Source organism: Bubalus bubalis, chromosome 19 (genome assembly GCF_019923935.1).
Source record: "Bubalus bubalis isolate 160015118507 breed Murrah chromosome 19, NDDB_SH_1, whole genome shotgun sequence".
Taxonomy (NCBI): Eukaryota; Metazoa; Chordata; class Mammalia; order Artiodactyla; family Bovidae; genus Bubalus; species Bubalus bubalis.
In genome coordinates, this window is record NC_059175.1 from 58,407,451 (window position 1) to 58,426,709 (window position 19,259).

Sequence of the window (19,259 nt, forward strand, 5' to 3'; positions counted from 1 at the left end):
TTAAGATTTTTCTTTTTATCACTGTCTTTCAGGAGCTCAATTTTGATGTGCTCTGCTGTGTGTGTGCATGTGTGTTTATGATACCTGGGGTTGCTTAAGGTTCTTAGATTTGTGAGTTTGTAGTTTTTTGGGTTTTTTTTTTTTTTTTAATTAAATTTGGAAGTTTTTCAGCCATTATTTCTTCATATATCTTTTTGTCTCCCTCTCCTGCCAACAGACACTTTTCTGGGACTCTAATTAACACGTAATGAACCATTTGATACTATTCCCAGATCACTGAGGTCTTATTTATCTGTTTTATGTTTCAGATTGTGTCATTTGTATTGCTACATCTTCAAGTTCACTGATCTTTTCTTTGTGCACGTCTTAGCTGCAGTTAGTCCCATCCAGTGTATTTTTCCACTTCAGATATCTTAATTTTCATTTTTAGAAGTTCCATTTGGTTCTTTATGTCTTCACCATCTCTCCTGACTATATTCCTATTATTTAAAGATGCTTAAACACGTTGAACATATTTGTAATAGTTATTTCAATGTCTTTGCATCTTAATTACATGATCTCTGTCATTGCTGGGCCTTTTTCTATTGATTATTTTTCTTTTTCTGGTTATGTGGTCTTATTTCCTGATTTTTGGCATGTCTAGTAATTTTTTTGGATGTTGAACATTGGGTTGTTAGGTCATTGAACATCTTTACTCCCCTATCCTCCTTTTGAAAAAAATGTTGGTTTTATCCTGAAAGGTTATATAGTTATATAAGTGTGACCTCTGGATCTCCTAAACAGTCACTTTGGATGCTGGGTAGAATCTGAAAGATCCATAGCTTGACCTTGATCTGAAAAATCCTTGGTAAGAGATTCATAAAATCCTCTCTCTGAGACCAAAGAGTTGCTGTGAGGGGATATGGAATTGAGTTTGCCTGCAGTTGCATGGAGGGACCAAACATGTGGCTGGCTGCTGAGAAACAGAATGCTCCTGTAAAGACAAGTGGCTGTCAGACAGTGGATCATTAATCACAAAGGCAGTAATTCAGTGTGATACTTGATTCTCTTTGTGAAAAGGACTTGACAGGTTTCTGGTCTGCCACATGGATGATGCTGAACTCCCTGGTCCCTGTTAAGATACCATGGCACTGAAGACTGCATTTTCTTAGGACCATCAGCCTACAAATAGCAACTCTGAAGCATTGCTACACTTATTGAAGTAGCTATCCCTCATCACATGTCTTTGCTTATATTCCTGAAATATATAGAAGTCATTACATGGTTTTATGTTGAGACACTCCTTTCCAGGTCATATTTGAAGAAGCCTATTTTGTTTCACTCATTTGAAAATGCTTTTGGTTACAATTTTTCATCATTGCCCTGTGTTCAGCACAATAGCTGACTTTGAAAATCTCATCATCTGGGGATGACTTAAGAGGAAAGTAAGGGATATGGCTTGGAACTATTTCAAATCATATCACCGTATGTATTTACCTCTTCCTGAGCTGGGTAAGTAAGTATGGGTTTAGCACCAACAGTATCTGTCTTATAAGATGCTTGCTTCTTCCCACATGTATATTCAACTTGGTGTCTGGGGTTATTAAAATGAAGCTTTAAGTCTGACCGCTCTTGTTATTGTGATTTTTACAGCATTCTTCAACACATTCACCCATTCCATTAGGTCTTGCCAATCATTAGCTCGTAGAAACTATTTCCTCTTCTCTCTGTCTGTTCTTAAGCCCAACTTACCTTGGCTTAGTTTAGTTGTTTTGTTAACCTGTGAAATGTAGGTAAGTTTAATGCCTCCAGCACAGGTTGGTGCAGAAATAGATTTAGTGGATATTCACTTACTACAGCAAGCTATCTTTTCTGATATTCACCACGAGGCTCTTCAAAGATTTCCCATTGTTGTTATTTACTTAATGTCTAGGAAGCCAGACGCGTGAGCTGACCCATGAGAACAACCAGCAGGTTTACCCTTCTGCGGTCCTGGGTTCTCTGCACTGTCCCCTGGCTCCAGGCCGTATCTTAACAAATATCCTGTAGAAGCAATAAGAGGTGGGGGCGGGTATCTTAACAAATATCCTGTAGAAGCAATAAGAGGTGGGGGCGGTAGGAGGGGAGAACTTCCCTGGTGGTCTAGTGGTTAAGAATCCTCCTGCCAATGCAGGGGACATGGGTTCGATCCCTGGTCTGGGAAGATCCCACGTGTCTTAACTGAGACCTTGCGCTGCAGCCACTAAGCCCCCATGCCGCAACTACTGAGCTCGTGTGCTGCAGCTACTGAAGCCTGCGGGCTCCAGAGCCCGTGCTCCACAAGAAAAGTGCTGCAATGAGAAGCCTGTGTTCCCCGACTAGAGGAAGCCCGTATGCAGTAACACAGAGCCTGTGCGCTGCAATGGAGACCCACCCAGTCAACCACAAATAACAGATTTTTTTTTTTTAAAGAAGCATAGGGAAAACAATATCTCATTACAGTAAACATTAACCTGTGGTAGAGCTGTTGGGAATTCTGTGCGTGGGGTGCCAGGCAATCAGAGTTGACCTTGGTGCTTATGCTTAAGAGTGCAGAAGCCAATTTCCACTGCCGGTAAGAATTTACTATCCAGGGCACAAAGAGAACAACAAATTAAGGAAGTCGTCATGGAACCTGGAGGAAGCAGACAATGTCAAATTCACCCTTTGCAGCATGGAATTCAAGTACCGGAGCCAGAGTACTTTACAGAGCTAGCCAACTGCAGGCCAGAGGTTCGGCTGAAAATGCGCATAGGTGAGGTTTACAGGACAAAGAAGAACCGTACATCTCTTTCCATCAGAATGCTGCAGAAAAGCTCAGGAGACTTCAGGTCATGTTTCTAAAGCAGCACGTGTGTGTCTTCTCAGATATTTATCTAGACAGATCAATAGCAACAAACCTGCACGTGAAGGGATTATTCTGGACGCCTGTAACTTTTTTTCCTATCTCCCTCCAACCACTGAGAAAACTGCCTCATGAGGCCAACCTTGTGTGACTGTCACCCTAGCCTTTGATACCACCACATTTGTCTTTATTCTCCAAAGAGCTCGTTAACATTTGTGTTAGTGAGATGCTAATTGATTACCAACCTTAATTACCAGGTGCTCTGAATGCCGATTCTTCTGTGCACCTGAGCTGTGAAAAACTCCATGTGTATTAAATGGCTTGAGGCACGCTCTGATCACACCAAAGTCCCAGAAAACGTCAAATTTATGCTGCAGGCACCCGGCCCCCTACCCAGGTCACAGATGATTGGCTAGAGCCGTGCACGTGGTTCATCGGCCGTCGCAGGTTGAGCCAATCAGATTCTACTTCTCAGGCTTTTTTAACTCGTGAACTAAGCTGCAGCTTCCCTCAGTGGCAGGAGCAGCCTTGTGTGCCCAAAGGATGAGAGGGAGAGACAGAGGTGAAGAGAGACAAAGAGAAGAAGGGAAAGAGAGAATCACTTACAGAGTGAGGCGGGAAATCGGGAGCGATGAGACCATCTCTCCGTGACTCATGAGAGATGCAGCTGGAAACTCTAATTCTTGGCTCTCAGGCCCCAGGCGCGCCTTCCAGGAGGACTGGCCGTACTTCCTGCCCTGTTGGTCTGTGGGATTCTCCTTATCAAACTGACTTAAGTGGTTTTCTGTCCTTACCACCAAACAGCTGGAACAGAACCCAGAATATGTTAGAAAATATTTCTTGCATTTCTGGCAGGACTGAGGCTTGGGCAGTATTTCATATTAATCATAAAACAGCAACTGAAGCTTATAAACATTTGTCATTCGCACTAACACCCCATACAGAATTGAAATTCACGGATGTGCTCAAATCTCTTCCCTATTATAGACATTGAACCTGTGCCCTCATTAGCTTGCCATCCATGGGGCCTGTGAAGGCCGAGCACAGTGTCTTTCAGATGCATGAAGACCCTCAGTAACCAAGGCGCAAAATGGATGTGTCTGGTGGAGAAGAGCCCTTACAAGCCACCTGATGTTTGAGAACTCTCTCCTATCCCATTTGCCACCAGAAGCTATTGGCTCTGTGCTGGTGATAAGCTTCCAGGCCTTCATTTTTCCTGATTTCAGTCATGCACGCTGAGGGGTGCATCCTTCAGCTTCTAACTTTGACAAACACCCGAGCTGGGCTCCGGCGTACCTGCCACGGCTTTGTGGATTCAGGCTGCTATGCCCTTGTGCCCTATTTGCCACACCAGCCCCACCCTACCTGGCTGCCTCCTACCTGGGACCTGCCTGGAGGCTCTGCAGAGTCTGGGCTGTGGTCAGTCCTCTTCCACAGCAGAGGGAACATGAGATGTGTATTCTCCGGACATCTTAAGGTTCTGTTCACTCTTAGGAGTCCATGACCCCAATAAATAATGTTCTTTCATGAGCCATATTTGTTTAAGAACCTGTTTCTCGATGAACTAGATGTTGTTGGTTAATTTTAACTTCACTGCAGATAAAACATTAGCCATACTTGATTTGACCTCTTACGTCTATTGTGGCCATTTCATAGGTCACTCTGACTTGATGAATATGTTGAGGTATCATTAAATTCAGGAAGCTTCTCTCCCCAAGACTCCATCTAAAAACTTGGTCTCTTCAAGTTTTGGATCAATAAAAAAGGAAGGAAGGAAGGAAATCATCACACTATGATTCTTTGCTTCTTTAAGAAGGTTAACATCTGCACGTGGCTTTCATTACCAACTTGTGATTTGGAATTCATTTGCTATTAGTCTGAGCACTGGTCTAGTCACGGTGATGTAAGATCCACACTCCTTCCCACAGGAGCTTAAGATCCAGTAAAGAAAGAAATGTGAAGATTCTTGTTAAGCATAAAGAACTGAAATCAAAAGGAGGTTCTTGCTAATTTCTGCTGAGAGAAGGTAGAAACCCATGGAACCCTTCTCAAAAAGTAGCAAATGTAACTGGGACTGTCTGATGACTGATCCAAGGAGCTCTGCCAAACAGAGGGTCATGACTCAGAAGAGAGACCCCAGCCCCCACGCACCTCTTCAGTCAGGTGTCCCGAGCAAGGCACACACCAGACAACTCCACACCATGGCCTTGGTTGGCCCAATAGCAAAACAAAACAAAAGCACTGCCCTCTCATGCTGGCAAAATCCCAAACTCCCAGAGAAATAACATCGGAATATATTGATTCTTGCCTGAAACTCCTGTTTTAGTGCGCTCTATAGACCAGTGCCACATTGCAAGCTCTTTCTGCTTGTCTGCAAGAATGTGTACAGGAACTGAGAGCAAGTGTTGAGAAACTCTTATAGCAATCCGATCTCAGTGCAACATTTTACTTTTACAAAAGTGCCTGTCTGCCAAGAATGGGAAATTCAAAACACGGGTCCATCACCACACTCACCACAGATAGCTTCGCAAGCACTGCTCTGCCTCAATGTTCAAAGGGGAAAAGGCACTTTACTTCCTGCTTTAAAAGAGAATCGTGTGACATTTCCTCTTCCTGTTCAGTGCATGGAGTGTCTTCAGTGTGTTTGCATGAAGACAGGGACTCAGGAGGGACAACAAAAACGCAACTAATAACACAACTGGTCTCACAAGAAGATTGAAGTATTTTATGACTAATGTATTAAACATAGGTCAAATATACACCAGTGCTGAGCTTTCCCTTTAATCATGCTTAATTACACCTAAGGCTAGCTCCTGATAAGAGAAACACATATTTATCTATCTTATTTAGCTATAAAATATGAATATTTTATAACATTTTCACCAAGTATCACCTCATCTTTTTTTTTTTTTTTTTAATTTATAGTGTGATATAGTGTGTGTGCTCAGTCATGTCCAACTCTTGCGACCCCATGGACTGTAGCCTGCCAGGCTCCTCTGTCCATGGGATTTTGCAGGCAAGAGTACTGGAGTGGGTTGCCATTTCCTCCTCCAGGGAATCTTCAAGTAAGTCATAAATGTGTCTCCTTAGATTCACACACTGAAAGTTCCAGAATATTTGTGCAGCTTTTTAGGTTTTCACCCCCGCTATCAGTTTGTACCAACTCCTTCTCACCACCTAGCCCCAGGGCCCTTCCCTCAAAGCTGGCCCAGCAGAGAGGCCAGCACCCACAGGAAGTCCGTGGACATGCTGAGAGGTGGACACAAGCTGAGACTGGCAGGTACATGGGGTGGTTCCCCAGTTGTTTCCCAGGTTCTGTCTTTGGGGATGACGGTGAGAACAGAACATGGGACCAGCGAAGTCTCAAGCTTCTGGGTTTGTCCATATGGACATGTTGATGTATGCTAAGGAGCAATGCAGCCAAATTGTATGCTATCCATGAACCCCCTAGTGTTACTGGTTTGACCTTCACTCCACCTTTTCAAACTCAAGGGTGAGCAAAACAGAATAGTAAAACGCTATACTCATAGTTTTAACCACCAACCTGTATTTGGTTCTGTCTAGATGTTCCATCTGAGGTTTTATAAGTTAGAAGCAAGAAATATTCTTTGTTTACAAAAAGGCTATTTCAGTAGAAACAATATTTCTGTACTTCAGGAATGCTTCTTAGAACACATCCCATGTTTAAATAAGCTGTTGCTGTTTAGCCTCTAAGTCATGTCTGACTCTTCTGTGACCCCATGGACTGTAGCCCATCAGGCTCTCCATCCATGGGATTTCCCAGGCAAGAATACTGGAGTGGGTTGCCATTTCCTTCTCCAGGGGATCTTCCTGACCCAGGGATCAAACCTGCCTGGCATTTTAAAATGGTGCTAATTTATATGTAGTTCCTTCTAATTAGTTTGTTACATTCATCATACAACTGAATTAAAAACAAAAACACACAATACCTCGTCCCCTAAAATCTTCTATTTCGATGTTTTCTCCAAACACAGCAACTACTGAAGAGTCTTATATTTTACTTTCATTATTATCATATTTAAATGTTTTTCAAAATTTGGTCTTGCCCCTCTATTTAAAGAATCCTTTTCCCACCCTGCCCCATCCCCCAGCACAGTTAAGGATAAACATCATGGGTTGATAACATGACAAGCTGCCTGTGCCATGCTAAGTTGCTTCAGTCGTGTCAGACTCTGTGTGACCCCATGGACTGTAGCCCGCCAGGCTCCTCTGTCCATGGGGATTCTCCAGACAAGAATTCTGGAGTGGGTTGCCATGCCCTCCTCCAGGGATCTTCCCGACCCAGGGATCAAACCCAGGTCTCCTGAATTGCGGGCAGATTCTTTACCAACTGAGCCACCAGGGAAGCCCAAGGGTTATGAAAACCCATAGATGCAGGCAAGGACTGTAGAGATCAAGTACAAAAGGCCGTAGAGATCCTGCTTCGTGTGGCTCTCAAGGTATCGCAAAGCCCCTCGGTCTGAGCTCGATACTCTTCAGCTCTTCACCCAGAGGACAAAATGGCTGCAGGCCCAACGCTGGCTTATGTGGTAAATGCAGGTGAGCGTCCCCATTACAGAAGAATCTAAATGTTAGTTTCATAGACCACAGCATTTAACATACCTCCTTTTTATTTACAGTAAACATATGGAAACATGAGAAAACATCAGCATCAAACATGTTAATAAGTAAGTCATTCTTAGAAGGGGTTTGTAACTTTGAAATAGTATCCCATTAGCCAAGATTTTAAAAGTTACTTTGTATTTGCCGAAATACAAAACAGGACTAGCAAAGTACCTCCAAAATAAAGACTGCCAAAATAAACTGGAAAAGTATTCCCAAAATAGAGACGACCAGAAGTTAGTGAGCCTGAGTGTTAGTTGTCTATGGTTGCCGTGACACGAACCACAAACTTAGCAACTTAACAACACGTTCATCATCTCACAGGTCTCTAGGCTAGAGGCCTGACACGGGTTCCACGGGGCTAAAATCAAAGTGTTGGCAGGGCCTCGTTGCTGCCTGAGGCTCTAGGGGAGAGCGTGTACTCTGGCCTTTTCTAGCTTCCAGAGGCTGCCCATGGTCTTCGGCTTGTGGCTCCTTCATGTAACTGCAGTAACGTCCTCCTCGTAGCTGCTGCACTGCACAGAACCGGCTGCCTTGCCTCTGTCTCTCATTGTTCATCGCTTCCTCCTATCTGCCCCCGATTGATCCTCTCCCAAGTCCCCTCTTCTACTTTAAGGACCCTTGTGATTACGTTGGGCCCACCTGGAGAACCCAGACCACTCTCTCTATTTCAAAGTTAGTGGATTAGTACCTTAGCTCCACCTGTGACCTTATTCTCCTTTGCCGTTTAACCCAACCTATTCACAGGTTCCCGGGATTAGAATACAGATATGGGGGCGGGGGGCGGGCAGGCATGATTTCTGCCTACACACATTAAATACACATGTAAATACACATTAAATACACCAGCTTAATATTTTTGTGACAGTTCAATAACTGTCATTCGGTTGCCTTAATATGTAGAATGTATCTTTTTGGTCTATATAAAACAAACTGGCCAGATGCAACAGTTTAAAAAAAAAAGTAAAGAGATATAAAACAAATCGTACAACATTACAAAGTAGTGGCTACGTGTATGTATGTGTTTAGATATGTATATATAAAACTATACATGTATACGTGCATGTGAGTGTAAACACACACACATGCACAATTTTAAAGTTAATCAAAGGGTTCTGGAAAATCAATATACCACAGAGATTCCTGGGAAGGTAATGCTTATAAAATAAGGCCATGTTTATGAAGATCCCAAATCAGTCAAAGACAAGATTCCTAATGAAGAACATAAAGATTATAGCCAGAAATTCTTTCCCTTTAGTCCTTTTCCCATAGTCCTTTTCTTCTCACTTTTTTCCTGTCGTTGTTCTTCTTCAAACTAAATGTCCTTGTGCCCTACTTTGTGTGAAGTGACCAGAGTCTTCACAAACAAGGGCAAACCACCAGCCCACAAACCCGTTAGTGCAGCTGCGCTGGAGGAAACCGTGAGAACAGAGGAAAGGCGCCGTGGGGTCTCCTGTCCAGGGTTCCTGTGCTCCTGAGAGGGGGGTCCCGACTCCTTCCCGGGCAGCAATGCTAGCTTTGGTTTTCTAGAAACAGTACTTGCAAGGGTGACTTCTGTCACTGGCGAGAGCTGGTGCCCAGTCCAGCCTGACTTAAAAGACAGGAATGTGGTAGTGGCGGTCGTTCTCGGTCAGCAGGGAGATCTCCGGCCACTCCCTGAGCGATTCCTCTGGGTAGCAGACTTCAAAGTCTCTGGAGTTAAACTTGAACAGTCTGAACACTTTTATCTTTACTTCCAGGGAGTATCCGAGTATAAACATATCAATCTGTGGGGAGGAGATGAAAGAAAGGTCATGGGTGCACATTCCCAAATGCCTGCCTCCCCTCTCCGGCGGAGGGAGAGTGTTTTGAAGCTCGTGAGATGATGGGCTCGTGGCCAGACCCACATGTGAACCGTGTGTGGGTGTGGAATTGGGGACAGACATGGAAGACGTCTGCATGGAAGGCAGGGGACAAACAGAGAAAGGTCTCTGTAGGGGAATCACAGGGCAAGCTGTTTGGAAAAAATATAAAGGAATGCTTGTAATAAGAGTTATCCTGTTTTCCAACTTTTTTAAAAAAATCATTTTAAATGAATTTTTATTAAAATGTCAGGTAATTTTGAGTACCTCCTAGGAAAGCAAAGCAAAACAAAGCCCCTTTGCTATGGGCATAGAAAAGCATTGTCTGGACTTTCAAAGTTTCAATAACTTCTGTTTACCTGCACTAAGTAATCACATGCTTTCCCAAATGTTATCTCAGTTTGCAGCTGGACTTCCTGCCAGGTAACCTCTATAGTGGGAGAGCCTGCTCCCACCTGAGAGGCAGCGTGAAGGTCAGACAGGTGCCTGGCACTGCTGCTCGCTGGCCACCGAGCTGCGAAGACACAGCAGCTGGCGTAGGGCAGGAAGGCTTGTATCACTCTTCCTGACTGGAGGGCAGTAATACCCACCCACCACCTCTTTGCAGGATTCCTGGGTGGCTCAGTGGTAAAGAATTGCCTGCCAATGCAGAAGACCCAGGTTTGATCCCTGGTCCAGGAAGAGTCCCTGCAGGAGGCAATGGTGACCCTCTCCAGTATTCTTGCCTGGAGAAGTCCATGGAGAGAGGAGCCTCGTGGGCCACAATCCATGGGGTCGCACAGAGTCGGACATGACTGAAGCGACTCAGCATGCATGCCACTCTTTGCAGCTGGTTTTATCACTGCTGACAGTAAACTGCAATCACCTACATGCTGAAGCATTGCCAGCACTGTCCCTCATCAGACACGATTCTTCTGCCCCGTTTACCTGCTCCAGTCCACATGTGTCGCCAACAGAATTCAGGTGATTCATCATGAAGCTCAAGGGGTCAGAAGAGGTTTCCCGGGTAAACAGGAGTCGAAAAAGACTGGGGATGACCTTTTTGGTCTTCATTTGTTCATAAACCTCGGTGACTTGATAGAGCATGATGAACTTCAGGGCTTCGTAAAGTTTACATTCCAGGAGAGCGTCAGAAAAAAGGATGTTGCACATACTTCCTCTCTTGTGATAATCTTTAATTCCACTAAATTCAGTCCACTAGAAACACAGAAGTTAAGTGAAACTTAGAAGGGAAAGGTCAGTACACACACCATTGCATCATCTTTGAAGTACTTGTAAAACAAACCAGGGATTAGTGAGGGGACCCATTAACTGTTCATTTCATATATTTTGACACTGATTGTTGTAACCCTAAGTATTGATTACTTTTACAATAACAAAGTCGTTTAGATATTTTTTCAAAAATACACTGCCTCCTAGGTAGAAAACTAAAGAAATCAGCCTCCTAAAGCTACCCCTAAGGATGCTGGATTACATAAAGGATAGTCCAGTGACAAAGAGTACTAATTAGCATTCTTCACCACTAGCATTCTTCACCACTTCACCACTGGAATATAAAGCAATCTATGGGTATTTGCTCATTAAATCCTCATAATAATGGTACAGGGTTGAGACTACTCATTTTATTAGTTTTACAGATCAGAAAGCCGTGGCACTGAAATGGCATTTCCCAAGGAGGACTCATTTCAACAATCTAAAATCTGTGTCTAGTAAAAAGCAGGAAAAACTCTTAGTCAAATGATAATATCTGTGCTGTCCCTGAGTTACTAACAGGGTGCATTCCAAAGGGCATCTCCCACTGTCTTGTCTGGACCTCACACCACATTTTCTAGAAAAATAGAAGTGTGATTGTTAAGGTTGGTTGGCTAGTTAGCCACAACTGGCCTAACAACCGTGTAGAACAACATTGCTCTCGATCATTACTTGGGAGGAGAACTAAGAGCAGGAAAGGAAATGGTCAGTTACTAGACGAGTGTTTCTGCCTGCACCTCCTTCTCATGGGACACACTGCGACATGCCTGACACGGGAGGCAAGCGGCTGCGTGTGGGATGCATGCTTTTATTCTTCGTCTTTTTCCCCTGGAGACTCACCTGTGTTTTTAGTAATTCCACACATTTGCGTAATTTTCCAAACACATTGGAACCCGTATACTTCTCAGGACCAAAACTGTACTGCTGGATCCAATTACAACCTTGCGAAAAGAGCAGTTTTTCAGGAAGCTTGAAAAGGAAGTAGATGCCAACAGTGGTCAGTATCTCAGCGTGTCTGACACACAACTCGGAATATGGCACAGCGGGTAATCTTTTCTCATTCAGAATTCATCAGTGTAAAAGACTGTAATGGCAGTTAAGTAAAACATAATCTCTTTTTAGATTTGTGGATTGATTTGGATCACCTTCTTGATTCACAGTTTCACAACAGATGAAAACGTGAATGAACACTAAGTCTACAGAAACAATCTTTTTACATAAAACACTTCCCAGACTTCCTAGGTATATTCATTTAGAAATTATGTTTAACCAAACAGCCATTAGAGTAATTGGCCAACCCACTACATCAGGGAACACATGGATTATAGAAGGATGCTTTCTGTGGTTCAAACCTAGCTCCTCACTGGTCTGCTGAGAGGTTACTCAACCAGCGCTAGTTATGTTACCTCTTAGCGCATCCTCCACCATAAATGAAGGACAATCCTATCCATTTTTCAGGATTATTGTTGGATTAAATATGATCATGGCATGCATAAGAATCTGATTAATTGTGGGTATCTGATCCATCTTCCACCCCACTGAGCTTGTGGAACCCAGAGTCTTGGCTGTGCTGTCTGTCCTCAGCAACTAGCAACAGGGCTGGCACAAGCATACACTTGACAACTGCTACATAAACTAAACTACCAATACAACAACTCTAAATAAAAGATGTTATGGAAATGTGGAGTTCTATATATGCATATACTTTATATTTCTTTGCTTCTCCATCCTTAAATGTGCATCTGTGGTTAGGCATATCGTTGTTGTCCTTCAGTTGCTAACTCATGTCTGACTCTTTGTGACCCATGGACTGCAGCACACCAGGTTTCCCTGTCCTTTACTATCTCCTAGAGTTTGCTCACACTTCTGTAATAGGCATATTACATTAAAAAAATTAAGGTTATTTATCAAGAATATATTGACTGGCACTGTCAAGAAAATGAAAAAAAAAAGGCACTGGCTGGGTGAAAATCTTTGCAAATGACGTATCTGATAAAGCACTTGTATTCAGAATATAAAAAGAACCCTCAAAACTCAATGTAAAAAATTGGGCAAAGTATTTGAACTAAGACTTCTCCAAGGAGGCAATGTGGGTGGCAAATTAGCACCGGAAAAGATGTTCAATATCACTACCAGTTAGAGGAATGCAAACCAAAAGCAGTGATACAAATGCATCCTTATTAGAATGGCTAAAAAGCAAACAAAAAATCTGAGACTATAGCACAACTGGAACTCACATGTTATTGGTGGGAAGGCAAAATGGCAGAGCCACTTAGGAAAAGACTTGGCAGGTTCTTACAAAGCTAAAGAAAAACCTATCATGTGACCCAGCAATCTCATTCCTAAGTATTTACCCAAAAGGAATGAAAACTTACATTCATACAAAATCCTGAATTGGAATATTTGTAACAGTTTTATTCATAACTGTTAAAAACTGGAAGCAATCCACATATCCTTCAACTTAAGCATGAATGGATAAACAAGATGTCTTCTATTCATATGAAGGAACACCACTCAACCATAAAAGCACTGAACTACAAATCCATGGAACAACACAGATGATCTGCAAATGCATTATGCTAAGTGAAAAGGGCAGATTCAAAAGTCTACAGAATGGGGCATTCCATTTCTCTGACCTTCTGGAAAAGGCAAAACTAAAGGGACAGAAAACATTATCAGTGGATGCCTAGAGTAAGAGACGGATTGACCAAAAAGGGATATGAGGGCATCTTTGGGATGGAGCTTACACACTGCACTTGTCAATGCTCAAATAGCCAGAGCAGAAAAGTGGATTAAAGGACCACTTTACTTAGAAAAGACAGACGCCCTTCTCAAGAAAAAATGCTGGCATTACAAACAAAATTGAGTATGACTATCTGAGATGATTTCTTTGCAAACTGGCATGAGAGACAGAGGACTGAGCTAAAGGACCTTCAATCCCCTGACACCTTGTGTACAATACAAACCACCCGCAGAAGACCCCAGACTCTGTGTTGCAGTTCCCATCAGCATGACTTTTGCCAGATTTCCAGCGTTAGGACCTAACGTACCTTCACGATATCTTTTTCTTTCATCCAGGATGGGAAAGCGAGGCCTCGGCTGAAGATCTGAAACAGCACCGACCTCAGGGCATCGTAGTTGTCTCTCCTGACTTGTCGAACACATTTAATATGCCGCCGCCAAAACAGCTCCTCATAAGCCTATTGGCACCAGAGGAAAAAGCCGTTCTTAATTCCACTGGACAAGAGACTAAAGGAAGCTAATTCATGGCATCTTTAGCAAAGCGCTACTCCCAAATAAAGCGGACAACAGAAACAGAACCAGTATGGGTTGTGGATGCGACCACGTGTAATTTTCAAGTGACTTGTGTGTGTACAGAGTCCATGTGACGCTATTTTAGTTGATAACTTCCTGGAAGCCCAGAGTCAGGAAATGTCATTGTGGGGAGAGGATGGCTACAACCCGACTGCAGTGAAAACTATTATATGTACTTTTAAGTCCACGCTAAAGAGTAATCGAAAAGTACTTCTTTTTCCTTTTTGACTTTTTTTGGTTTTTGCTAGTGACAAGGTTGGACAACACAGCTGGGGATATTTACCAAGACTGGTCTGATGGAAAGTTCTAAAAAAATCCTCAAAATATTTTATGTCAAGGTGCCTGATCCCTTCAAGGACAGAAGTCTCCAATGCATGTGCTGAATAAAAATATATCTTTATTTGGTTGCGCTGGCTCTTAGTTGCAGCATGTGGGATCTTTAGTTGTGGCATGTAGGAGCTAGTTCCCTGACCATGGATTGAACCCAGGCCTCCTGCACTGGGAGTCTTAGCCACTGGACCACCAGGGAAGCCCCTTACAGATGTTTTAATAGACCTGGCCAGGAGAGAACTGAAAAGGGTACAATGCTCAAGTGTCCTGAAATTACAGGCCTAATTTACCCAAGTCCTTGAAGGCCCCAGCGCTAAGTGAAAGGCCTGAAGGTGATGCCTAGCAGCTGTTTGGCTTTTAACGGCAGCCACAGTTGTTCCTGGCTCCGTATTTGGTAAAGCATAGTGGAATGTGAGTTTCCTGATTTTTACACACAAAGTCTCCATCCACCACGACCTGAATAAACAGACACACACCTTCCTCATCAGCTTGGCATGGGGTGTCTCTCCTTTCCACTCTCTTGCACAATAACTGAGTAAATCAACTTCTGCCTCCACGCTGAGGTTCCCTGAACCAAATTGAAAATACACAGTGGTGAATTTTCCCTTCCCTTTCCCTTCTGAAATCCTCTCTTAAAACAAGGAAACACAGGCATGAACATATTTACTTTTGAATCTTCTCTGCAGATATCCAATCCACCTAAAAGATAAATGGAAATAATAACATGAAAATTCTATTTTTAACAGCAAGGGCATTTTTGAAATTTAAAGATGACAGAGCCACATACCATTTCAGCCGGTGCCCTAAATGCATATGCAGCCTTCTGAAGTAGCCGAGGATGGCTGCCAGAAGTGAAACTGCCAAGGTCACCGACCCCTTCACCACTCTCCACGCGGTATCTAAGGCTTGGCTGGTGACTAGTGTCCAGGAGTGAACTTGGTCATTTCCTACAAAAATGTAATAATAATAATACTGTAGCACACAGGGAACTATATTCAACATCCTGGAATAAACCATAACGGAAAAGAATATAGAAAAGTATGTATATATGTGTATAACTGACTCACTTTGCTGTACAGCAGAAATTAACACTGTAAATCAACTAGACTCCAATAAAAAAAAATCATGAAGTACAATTACACAAGCCTGCTTTATTTAAGGGGAAGAAAATACACTGGATAAATTTTACCTGTAAAGAGTCATCATTGATTTAGATAGATATTTTTAGAGCATTTAAAAATTCAATCTAAATATTGAATAATCAGTGTCATACATATCTTTGTCCTATATAATTCAAGAGAAATAGGGAACATAAAGAGCATGGGTTTCAGAATCCCTCAAAGCTGAATATAAAACCCGTCTTCCCCTGCTTATTCAGATGTGTGACGGTGGGATCCTTCACTTCTTTGACCCTAGACTCCAATCCCAAAGAAAGGCAATGCCAAAGAATGCTCAAACTACTGCACAATTGCACTCATCTCACACGCTAGTAAAGTGATGCTTAAAATTCTCCAAGCCAGGCTTCAGTAGTACATGAATCGTGAACTTCCAGATGTTCAAGCTGGTTTTAGAAAAGGCAGAGGAATCAGAGATCAAATTGCCAACATCTGCTAGATCATGGAAAAATCAAGAGAGTTCCAGAAAAGCATCTATTTCTGCTTTATTGACTATGCCAAAGCCTTTGACTGTGTGGATCACAATAAACTGTGGACATTTCTGAGAGAGATGGGAATACCAGACCATCTGATCTGCCTCTTGAGAAATCTATATGCAGATCAGGAAACAACAGTTAGAACTGGACATGGAACAACAGACTGGTTCCAAGTAGGAAAAGGAGTACATCAAGGCTGTATATTGTCACCCTGCTTATTTAACTTCTATGCAGAGTACATCATGAGAAACCCTGGGCTGGAAGAAGCACAAGCTGGAATCAAGATTGCCAGGAGAAATATCAATAACCTCAGATATGCAGATGACACCACCCTCATGGCAGAAAGTGAAAAGGAACTAAAAAGCCTCTGATGAAAGTGAAAGAGGACAGTGAAAAAGTTGGCTTAAAGCTCAACATTCAGAAAATGAAGATCATGGCATCTGGTCCCATCACTTCATGGGAAATAGATGGGGAAACAGTGGAAACAGTGTCAGACTTTATTTTGGGGGGCTCCAAAATCACTGAAGATGGTGATTGCAGCCATGAAATTAAAAGACACTTACTCCTTGGAAGGAAAGTTATGACCAACCTAGATAGCATATTGAAAGCAGAGACATTACTTTGCCAACAAAGGTCCATCTAGTCAAGGCTATGGTTTTTCCATGGTCATGTATGGATGTGAGAGTTGGACTGTGAAGAAAGCTGAGTGCTGAAGAATCGATGCTTTTGAACTGTGGTGTTGGAGAAGACTCTTGAGAGTCCCTTGGACTGCAAGGAGATCCAACCAGTCCATTCTAAAGGAGATCAGTCCTGGGTGTTCTTTGGAAGGAATGATGCTAAAGCTGAAACTCCATTGCTTTGGCCACCTCATGCGAAGAGTTGACTCATTGGAAAAGACTCTGATGCTGGGAGGGATTGGGGGCAGGAGAAGGGGACAACAGAGGATGAGATAGCTGGATGGCATCACTAACTTGATGGACGAGAGTTTGAGTGAACTCCGGGAGTTGGTAATGGACAGGGAGGCCTGGCGTGCTGCAATTCATGGGGTCGCAAAGAGTCAGACACGACTGACTGAACTGAACTGTCTTGACTATAAAATGAAGAGTCAAAATACTGACCTCGCTGGACAACAAGGGAATGAAATTAGTTAAGAACCAGCCCAGTGCACCTCACCCTGTGTAGAAGATCTGTTAAATCCAAGAATGACCAAGAGGGTCTGCTCAGCACCCAGCCCTAACCCCGGGGACCTCAGGCCATGCCACCCCGACCCTGCCCACGCTGATACTCCTCCGTCATGACGGGCCATGACACCTCAGGGCATCACCTGAGCAAGGACAAGGCTCAGACTTCAGGCACGGAGAGGGACATCATTTCCAGAAAGGGGGCCACTTAGAAGGGACACGCGTGGACCTAGGTATGCAGCTTACGGGGTCCACTATGATTCCTCATGTGACCAGAGGGATAATTCATTGGCCCAGAGAGCTCAAACTGGGAACTTGCAATATTTTACTATCTGCAACATATTCCTAATTGTATTATGTTCAAAGATGTCAAATGCCGAAATACAAATGAGGAAGAGAACTTTTGAACAGTCGCCAAACCTCCTGGGGTTCATTGTGAAGCAGTTCCCTCCCTTAGTTAAAAAAAAAAAAAAAAAAAAAAGTCCAATGATTAACTGGAGTCAAAGCCTCACAGATTTGGAATTTACAATTTTAATCATAAGCAATAAAGTTGATATACATTCTCTAGAAGGAAATATATATACTCTCAATAAAGAAAGGGCATATCACATACCCTTTAAGATGTTTCCCCCATGCTAACATCTTAAAAAACTATGGACAAGTACATTTTCAAGAGCAGGTGTGTATCTGTTCAGAACAATTGATTAGCTGCTAATTATATATTTACTCTTGCCTAGACATTTATGAAAAATTTTAATGAATTGTTTCAAAACGCAAGCTGTGATGCATTTGCACCTATAAGGTAAGATTTTTACTAACAACTCTATGGTATTCCTCTGAAAGGATGTGTACGTGAAAGTGAAAGTGAAGATGCTCAGTCGTGTCCGACCCTCAGCGGCTACCCCATGGACTGCAGCCTTCCAGGCTCCTCCGTCCATGGGATTTTCCAGGCAAGAGTACTGGAGTGGGGTGCCATGTGTAACATCACAGTAAAGAGGCAGATCATCGTATGTGCACATAGTCACTGACTGGGTGATGAGCGTTTGGATTGTTTCTGCATTTTTCACTCTTACAAACATTCCCCTCCACCAGTCCTGTGGACTCATGGTGTCTTTCAGGATAATTTCTAGAAGAGGGAACTCTGGGTCCAGATGTGTGCACACTTTCAGCTGTGACAAATGTTGCCAGAATGCCTCCCGAAGCAAACCGTCGGTCACCACTCCCACCACACGGATGAGCCTCAGTTTCCCTAAAGCCCAGGACTGGTGATGCTTTTCTCACGGTAACACAGTCACCTTTCTTCTTCCATGAAGAGCCTTTTAGAGCAGCGGTCCCCAACCCTTCTGACACCAGGTTTCACGGAGGAATTTGCTTCCACAGACTAGGGAGGGGGAACGGTTTGGGGATGATTCAGGCACATTTACTGTGCACTGTATTTCTGTTGTTACATCAGCTCCTCAGGCATTAAACCCTGGAGGTTGGGAACCCCTATGGAGCATCTGCCTACATCCCACTGGGTCGTCCTGGTTTTCTGTGGACATGGAGTGCTTGCAGGCTCTGGCCGGGGCCTCCACTGGGCACGGCTCTCATTGGTCACAGACTCCAACCAACATACTGCATTCTTAAAAGGTACTGCCCTGCCCCTTGGGGCATTTGAGACCCCTGAAATGGGGGTTTCTCCTGAGCCCTCTCAGAAGCTGCCAGGGCCACCATGAGGACCCACCACAGACTATGGTCTCCTCACACCCACACCTGCACCCACATGCATGGACTTCCCTAGCCTCCTGCCCTAATCCTCAAAATTAAACCCGGCCTCCAAACTTGGAGAAAGGATGATCTGATCAACTTATCAGAAAAAATCATGTGAGGGCTAAGCAGTCCCTTCTTGGGAAAAATGGGAACAGCAGCCTAAAGTCCTTGTATTCACTCGGCCCAGGGCACCCACAGGTGTCAGTCAATATAACTCAGACAAAGGAGGGCCAGGGAGTGGACCGTGGGCGTTGCTGTGGGTACCAGCAGGACTCGAGCCTGCAGTTCAGAGACGACTGGAGGTGTTTATGCAACTTCATATGCAAACATTATCAGGAGTGTGGCTTCTCAGTGAAAGGAGAGGAGACACAGTGTTTTAGCAGGAAAAAGTATGATTTTTAATTAAATTAATTAAAAGAGCTACAATTTGAGCTTTGTGTTGGACTCTGTGGCAAGCGTTTTATATGAACTGTCTC

General features: G+C 43.4%; 1 protein-coding gene and 1 long non-coding RNA gene across 5 annotated transcripts in view; both read right to left on the reverse strand.

Annotated features, from left to right (window-relative positions):
- LOC123330563 overlaps positions 1-6,908 on the reverse strand; it is a 35,763-nt gene extending 28,855 nt beyond the window's left edge. For both annotated transcript variants that reach the window (XR_006546574.2, XR_006546573.2), the window contains exon 1: positions 3,449-6,908. This is a non-coding gene — a long non-coding RNA (uncharacterized LOC123330563). The remainder of the gene's footprint in view (positions 1-3,448) is intronic.
- A 547-nt stretch (positions 6,909-7,455) lies between these two features.
- Positions 7,456-19,259, reverse strand: part of OTULINL (OTU deubiquitinase with linear linkage specificity like) — a 30,411-nt gene continuing 18,607 nt past the window's right edge. For all 3 annotated transcript variants that reach the window (XM_025270696.3, XM_025270697.3, XM_025270698.3), the window contains 7 exons: positions 14,990-15,149; positions 14,870-14,901; positions 14,679-14,770; positions 13,608-13,757; positions 11,398-11,526; positions 10,234-10,503; positions 7,456-9,231 (listed from right to left, as the gene is read on the reverse strand). In XM_025270696.3, coding sequence (XP_025126481.1) covers positions 9,058-9,231; positions 10,234-10,503; positions 11,398-11,526; positions 13,608-13,757; positions 14,679-14,770; positions 14,870-14,901; positions 14,990-15,149 — 1,007 coding nt within the window. In that variant the 3' untranslated portion in view covers positions 7,456-9,057. The remainder of the gene's footprint in view (positions 9,232-10,233; positions 10,504-11,397; positions 11,527-13,607; positions 13,758-14,678; positions 14,771-14,869; positions 14,902-14,989; positions 15,150-19,259) is intronic.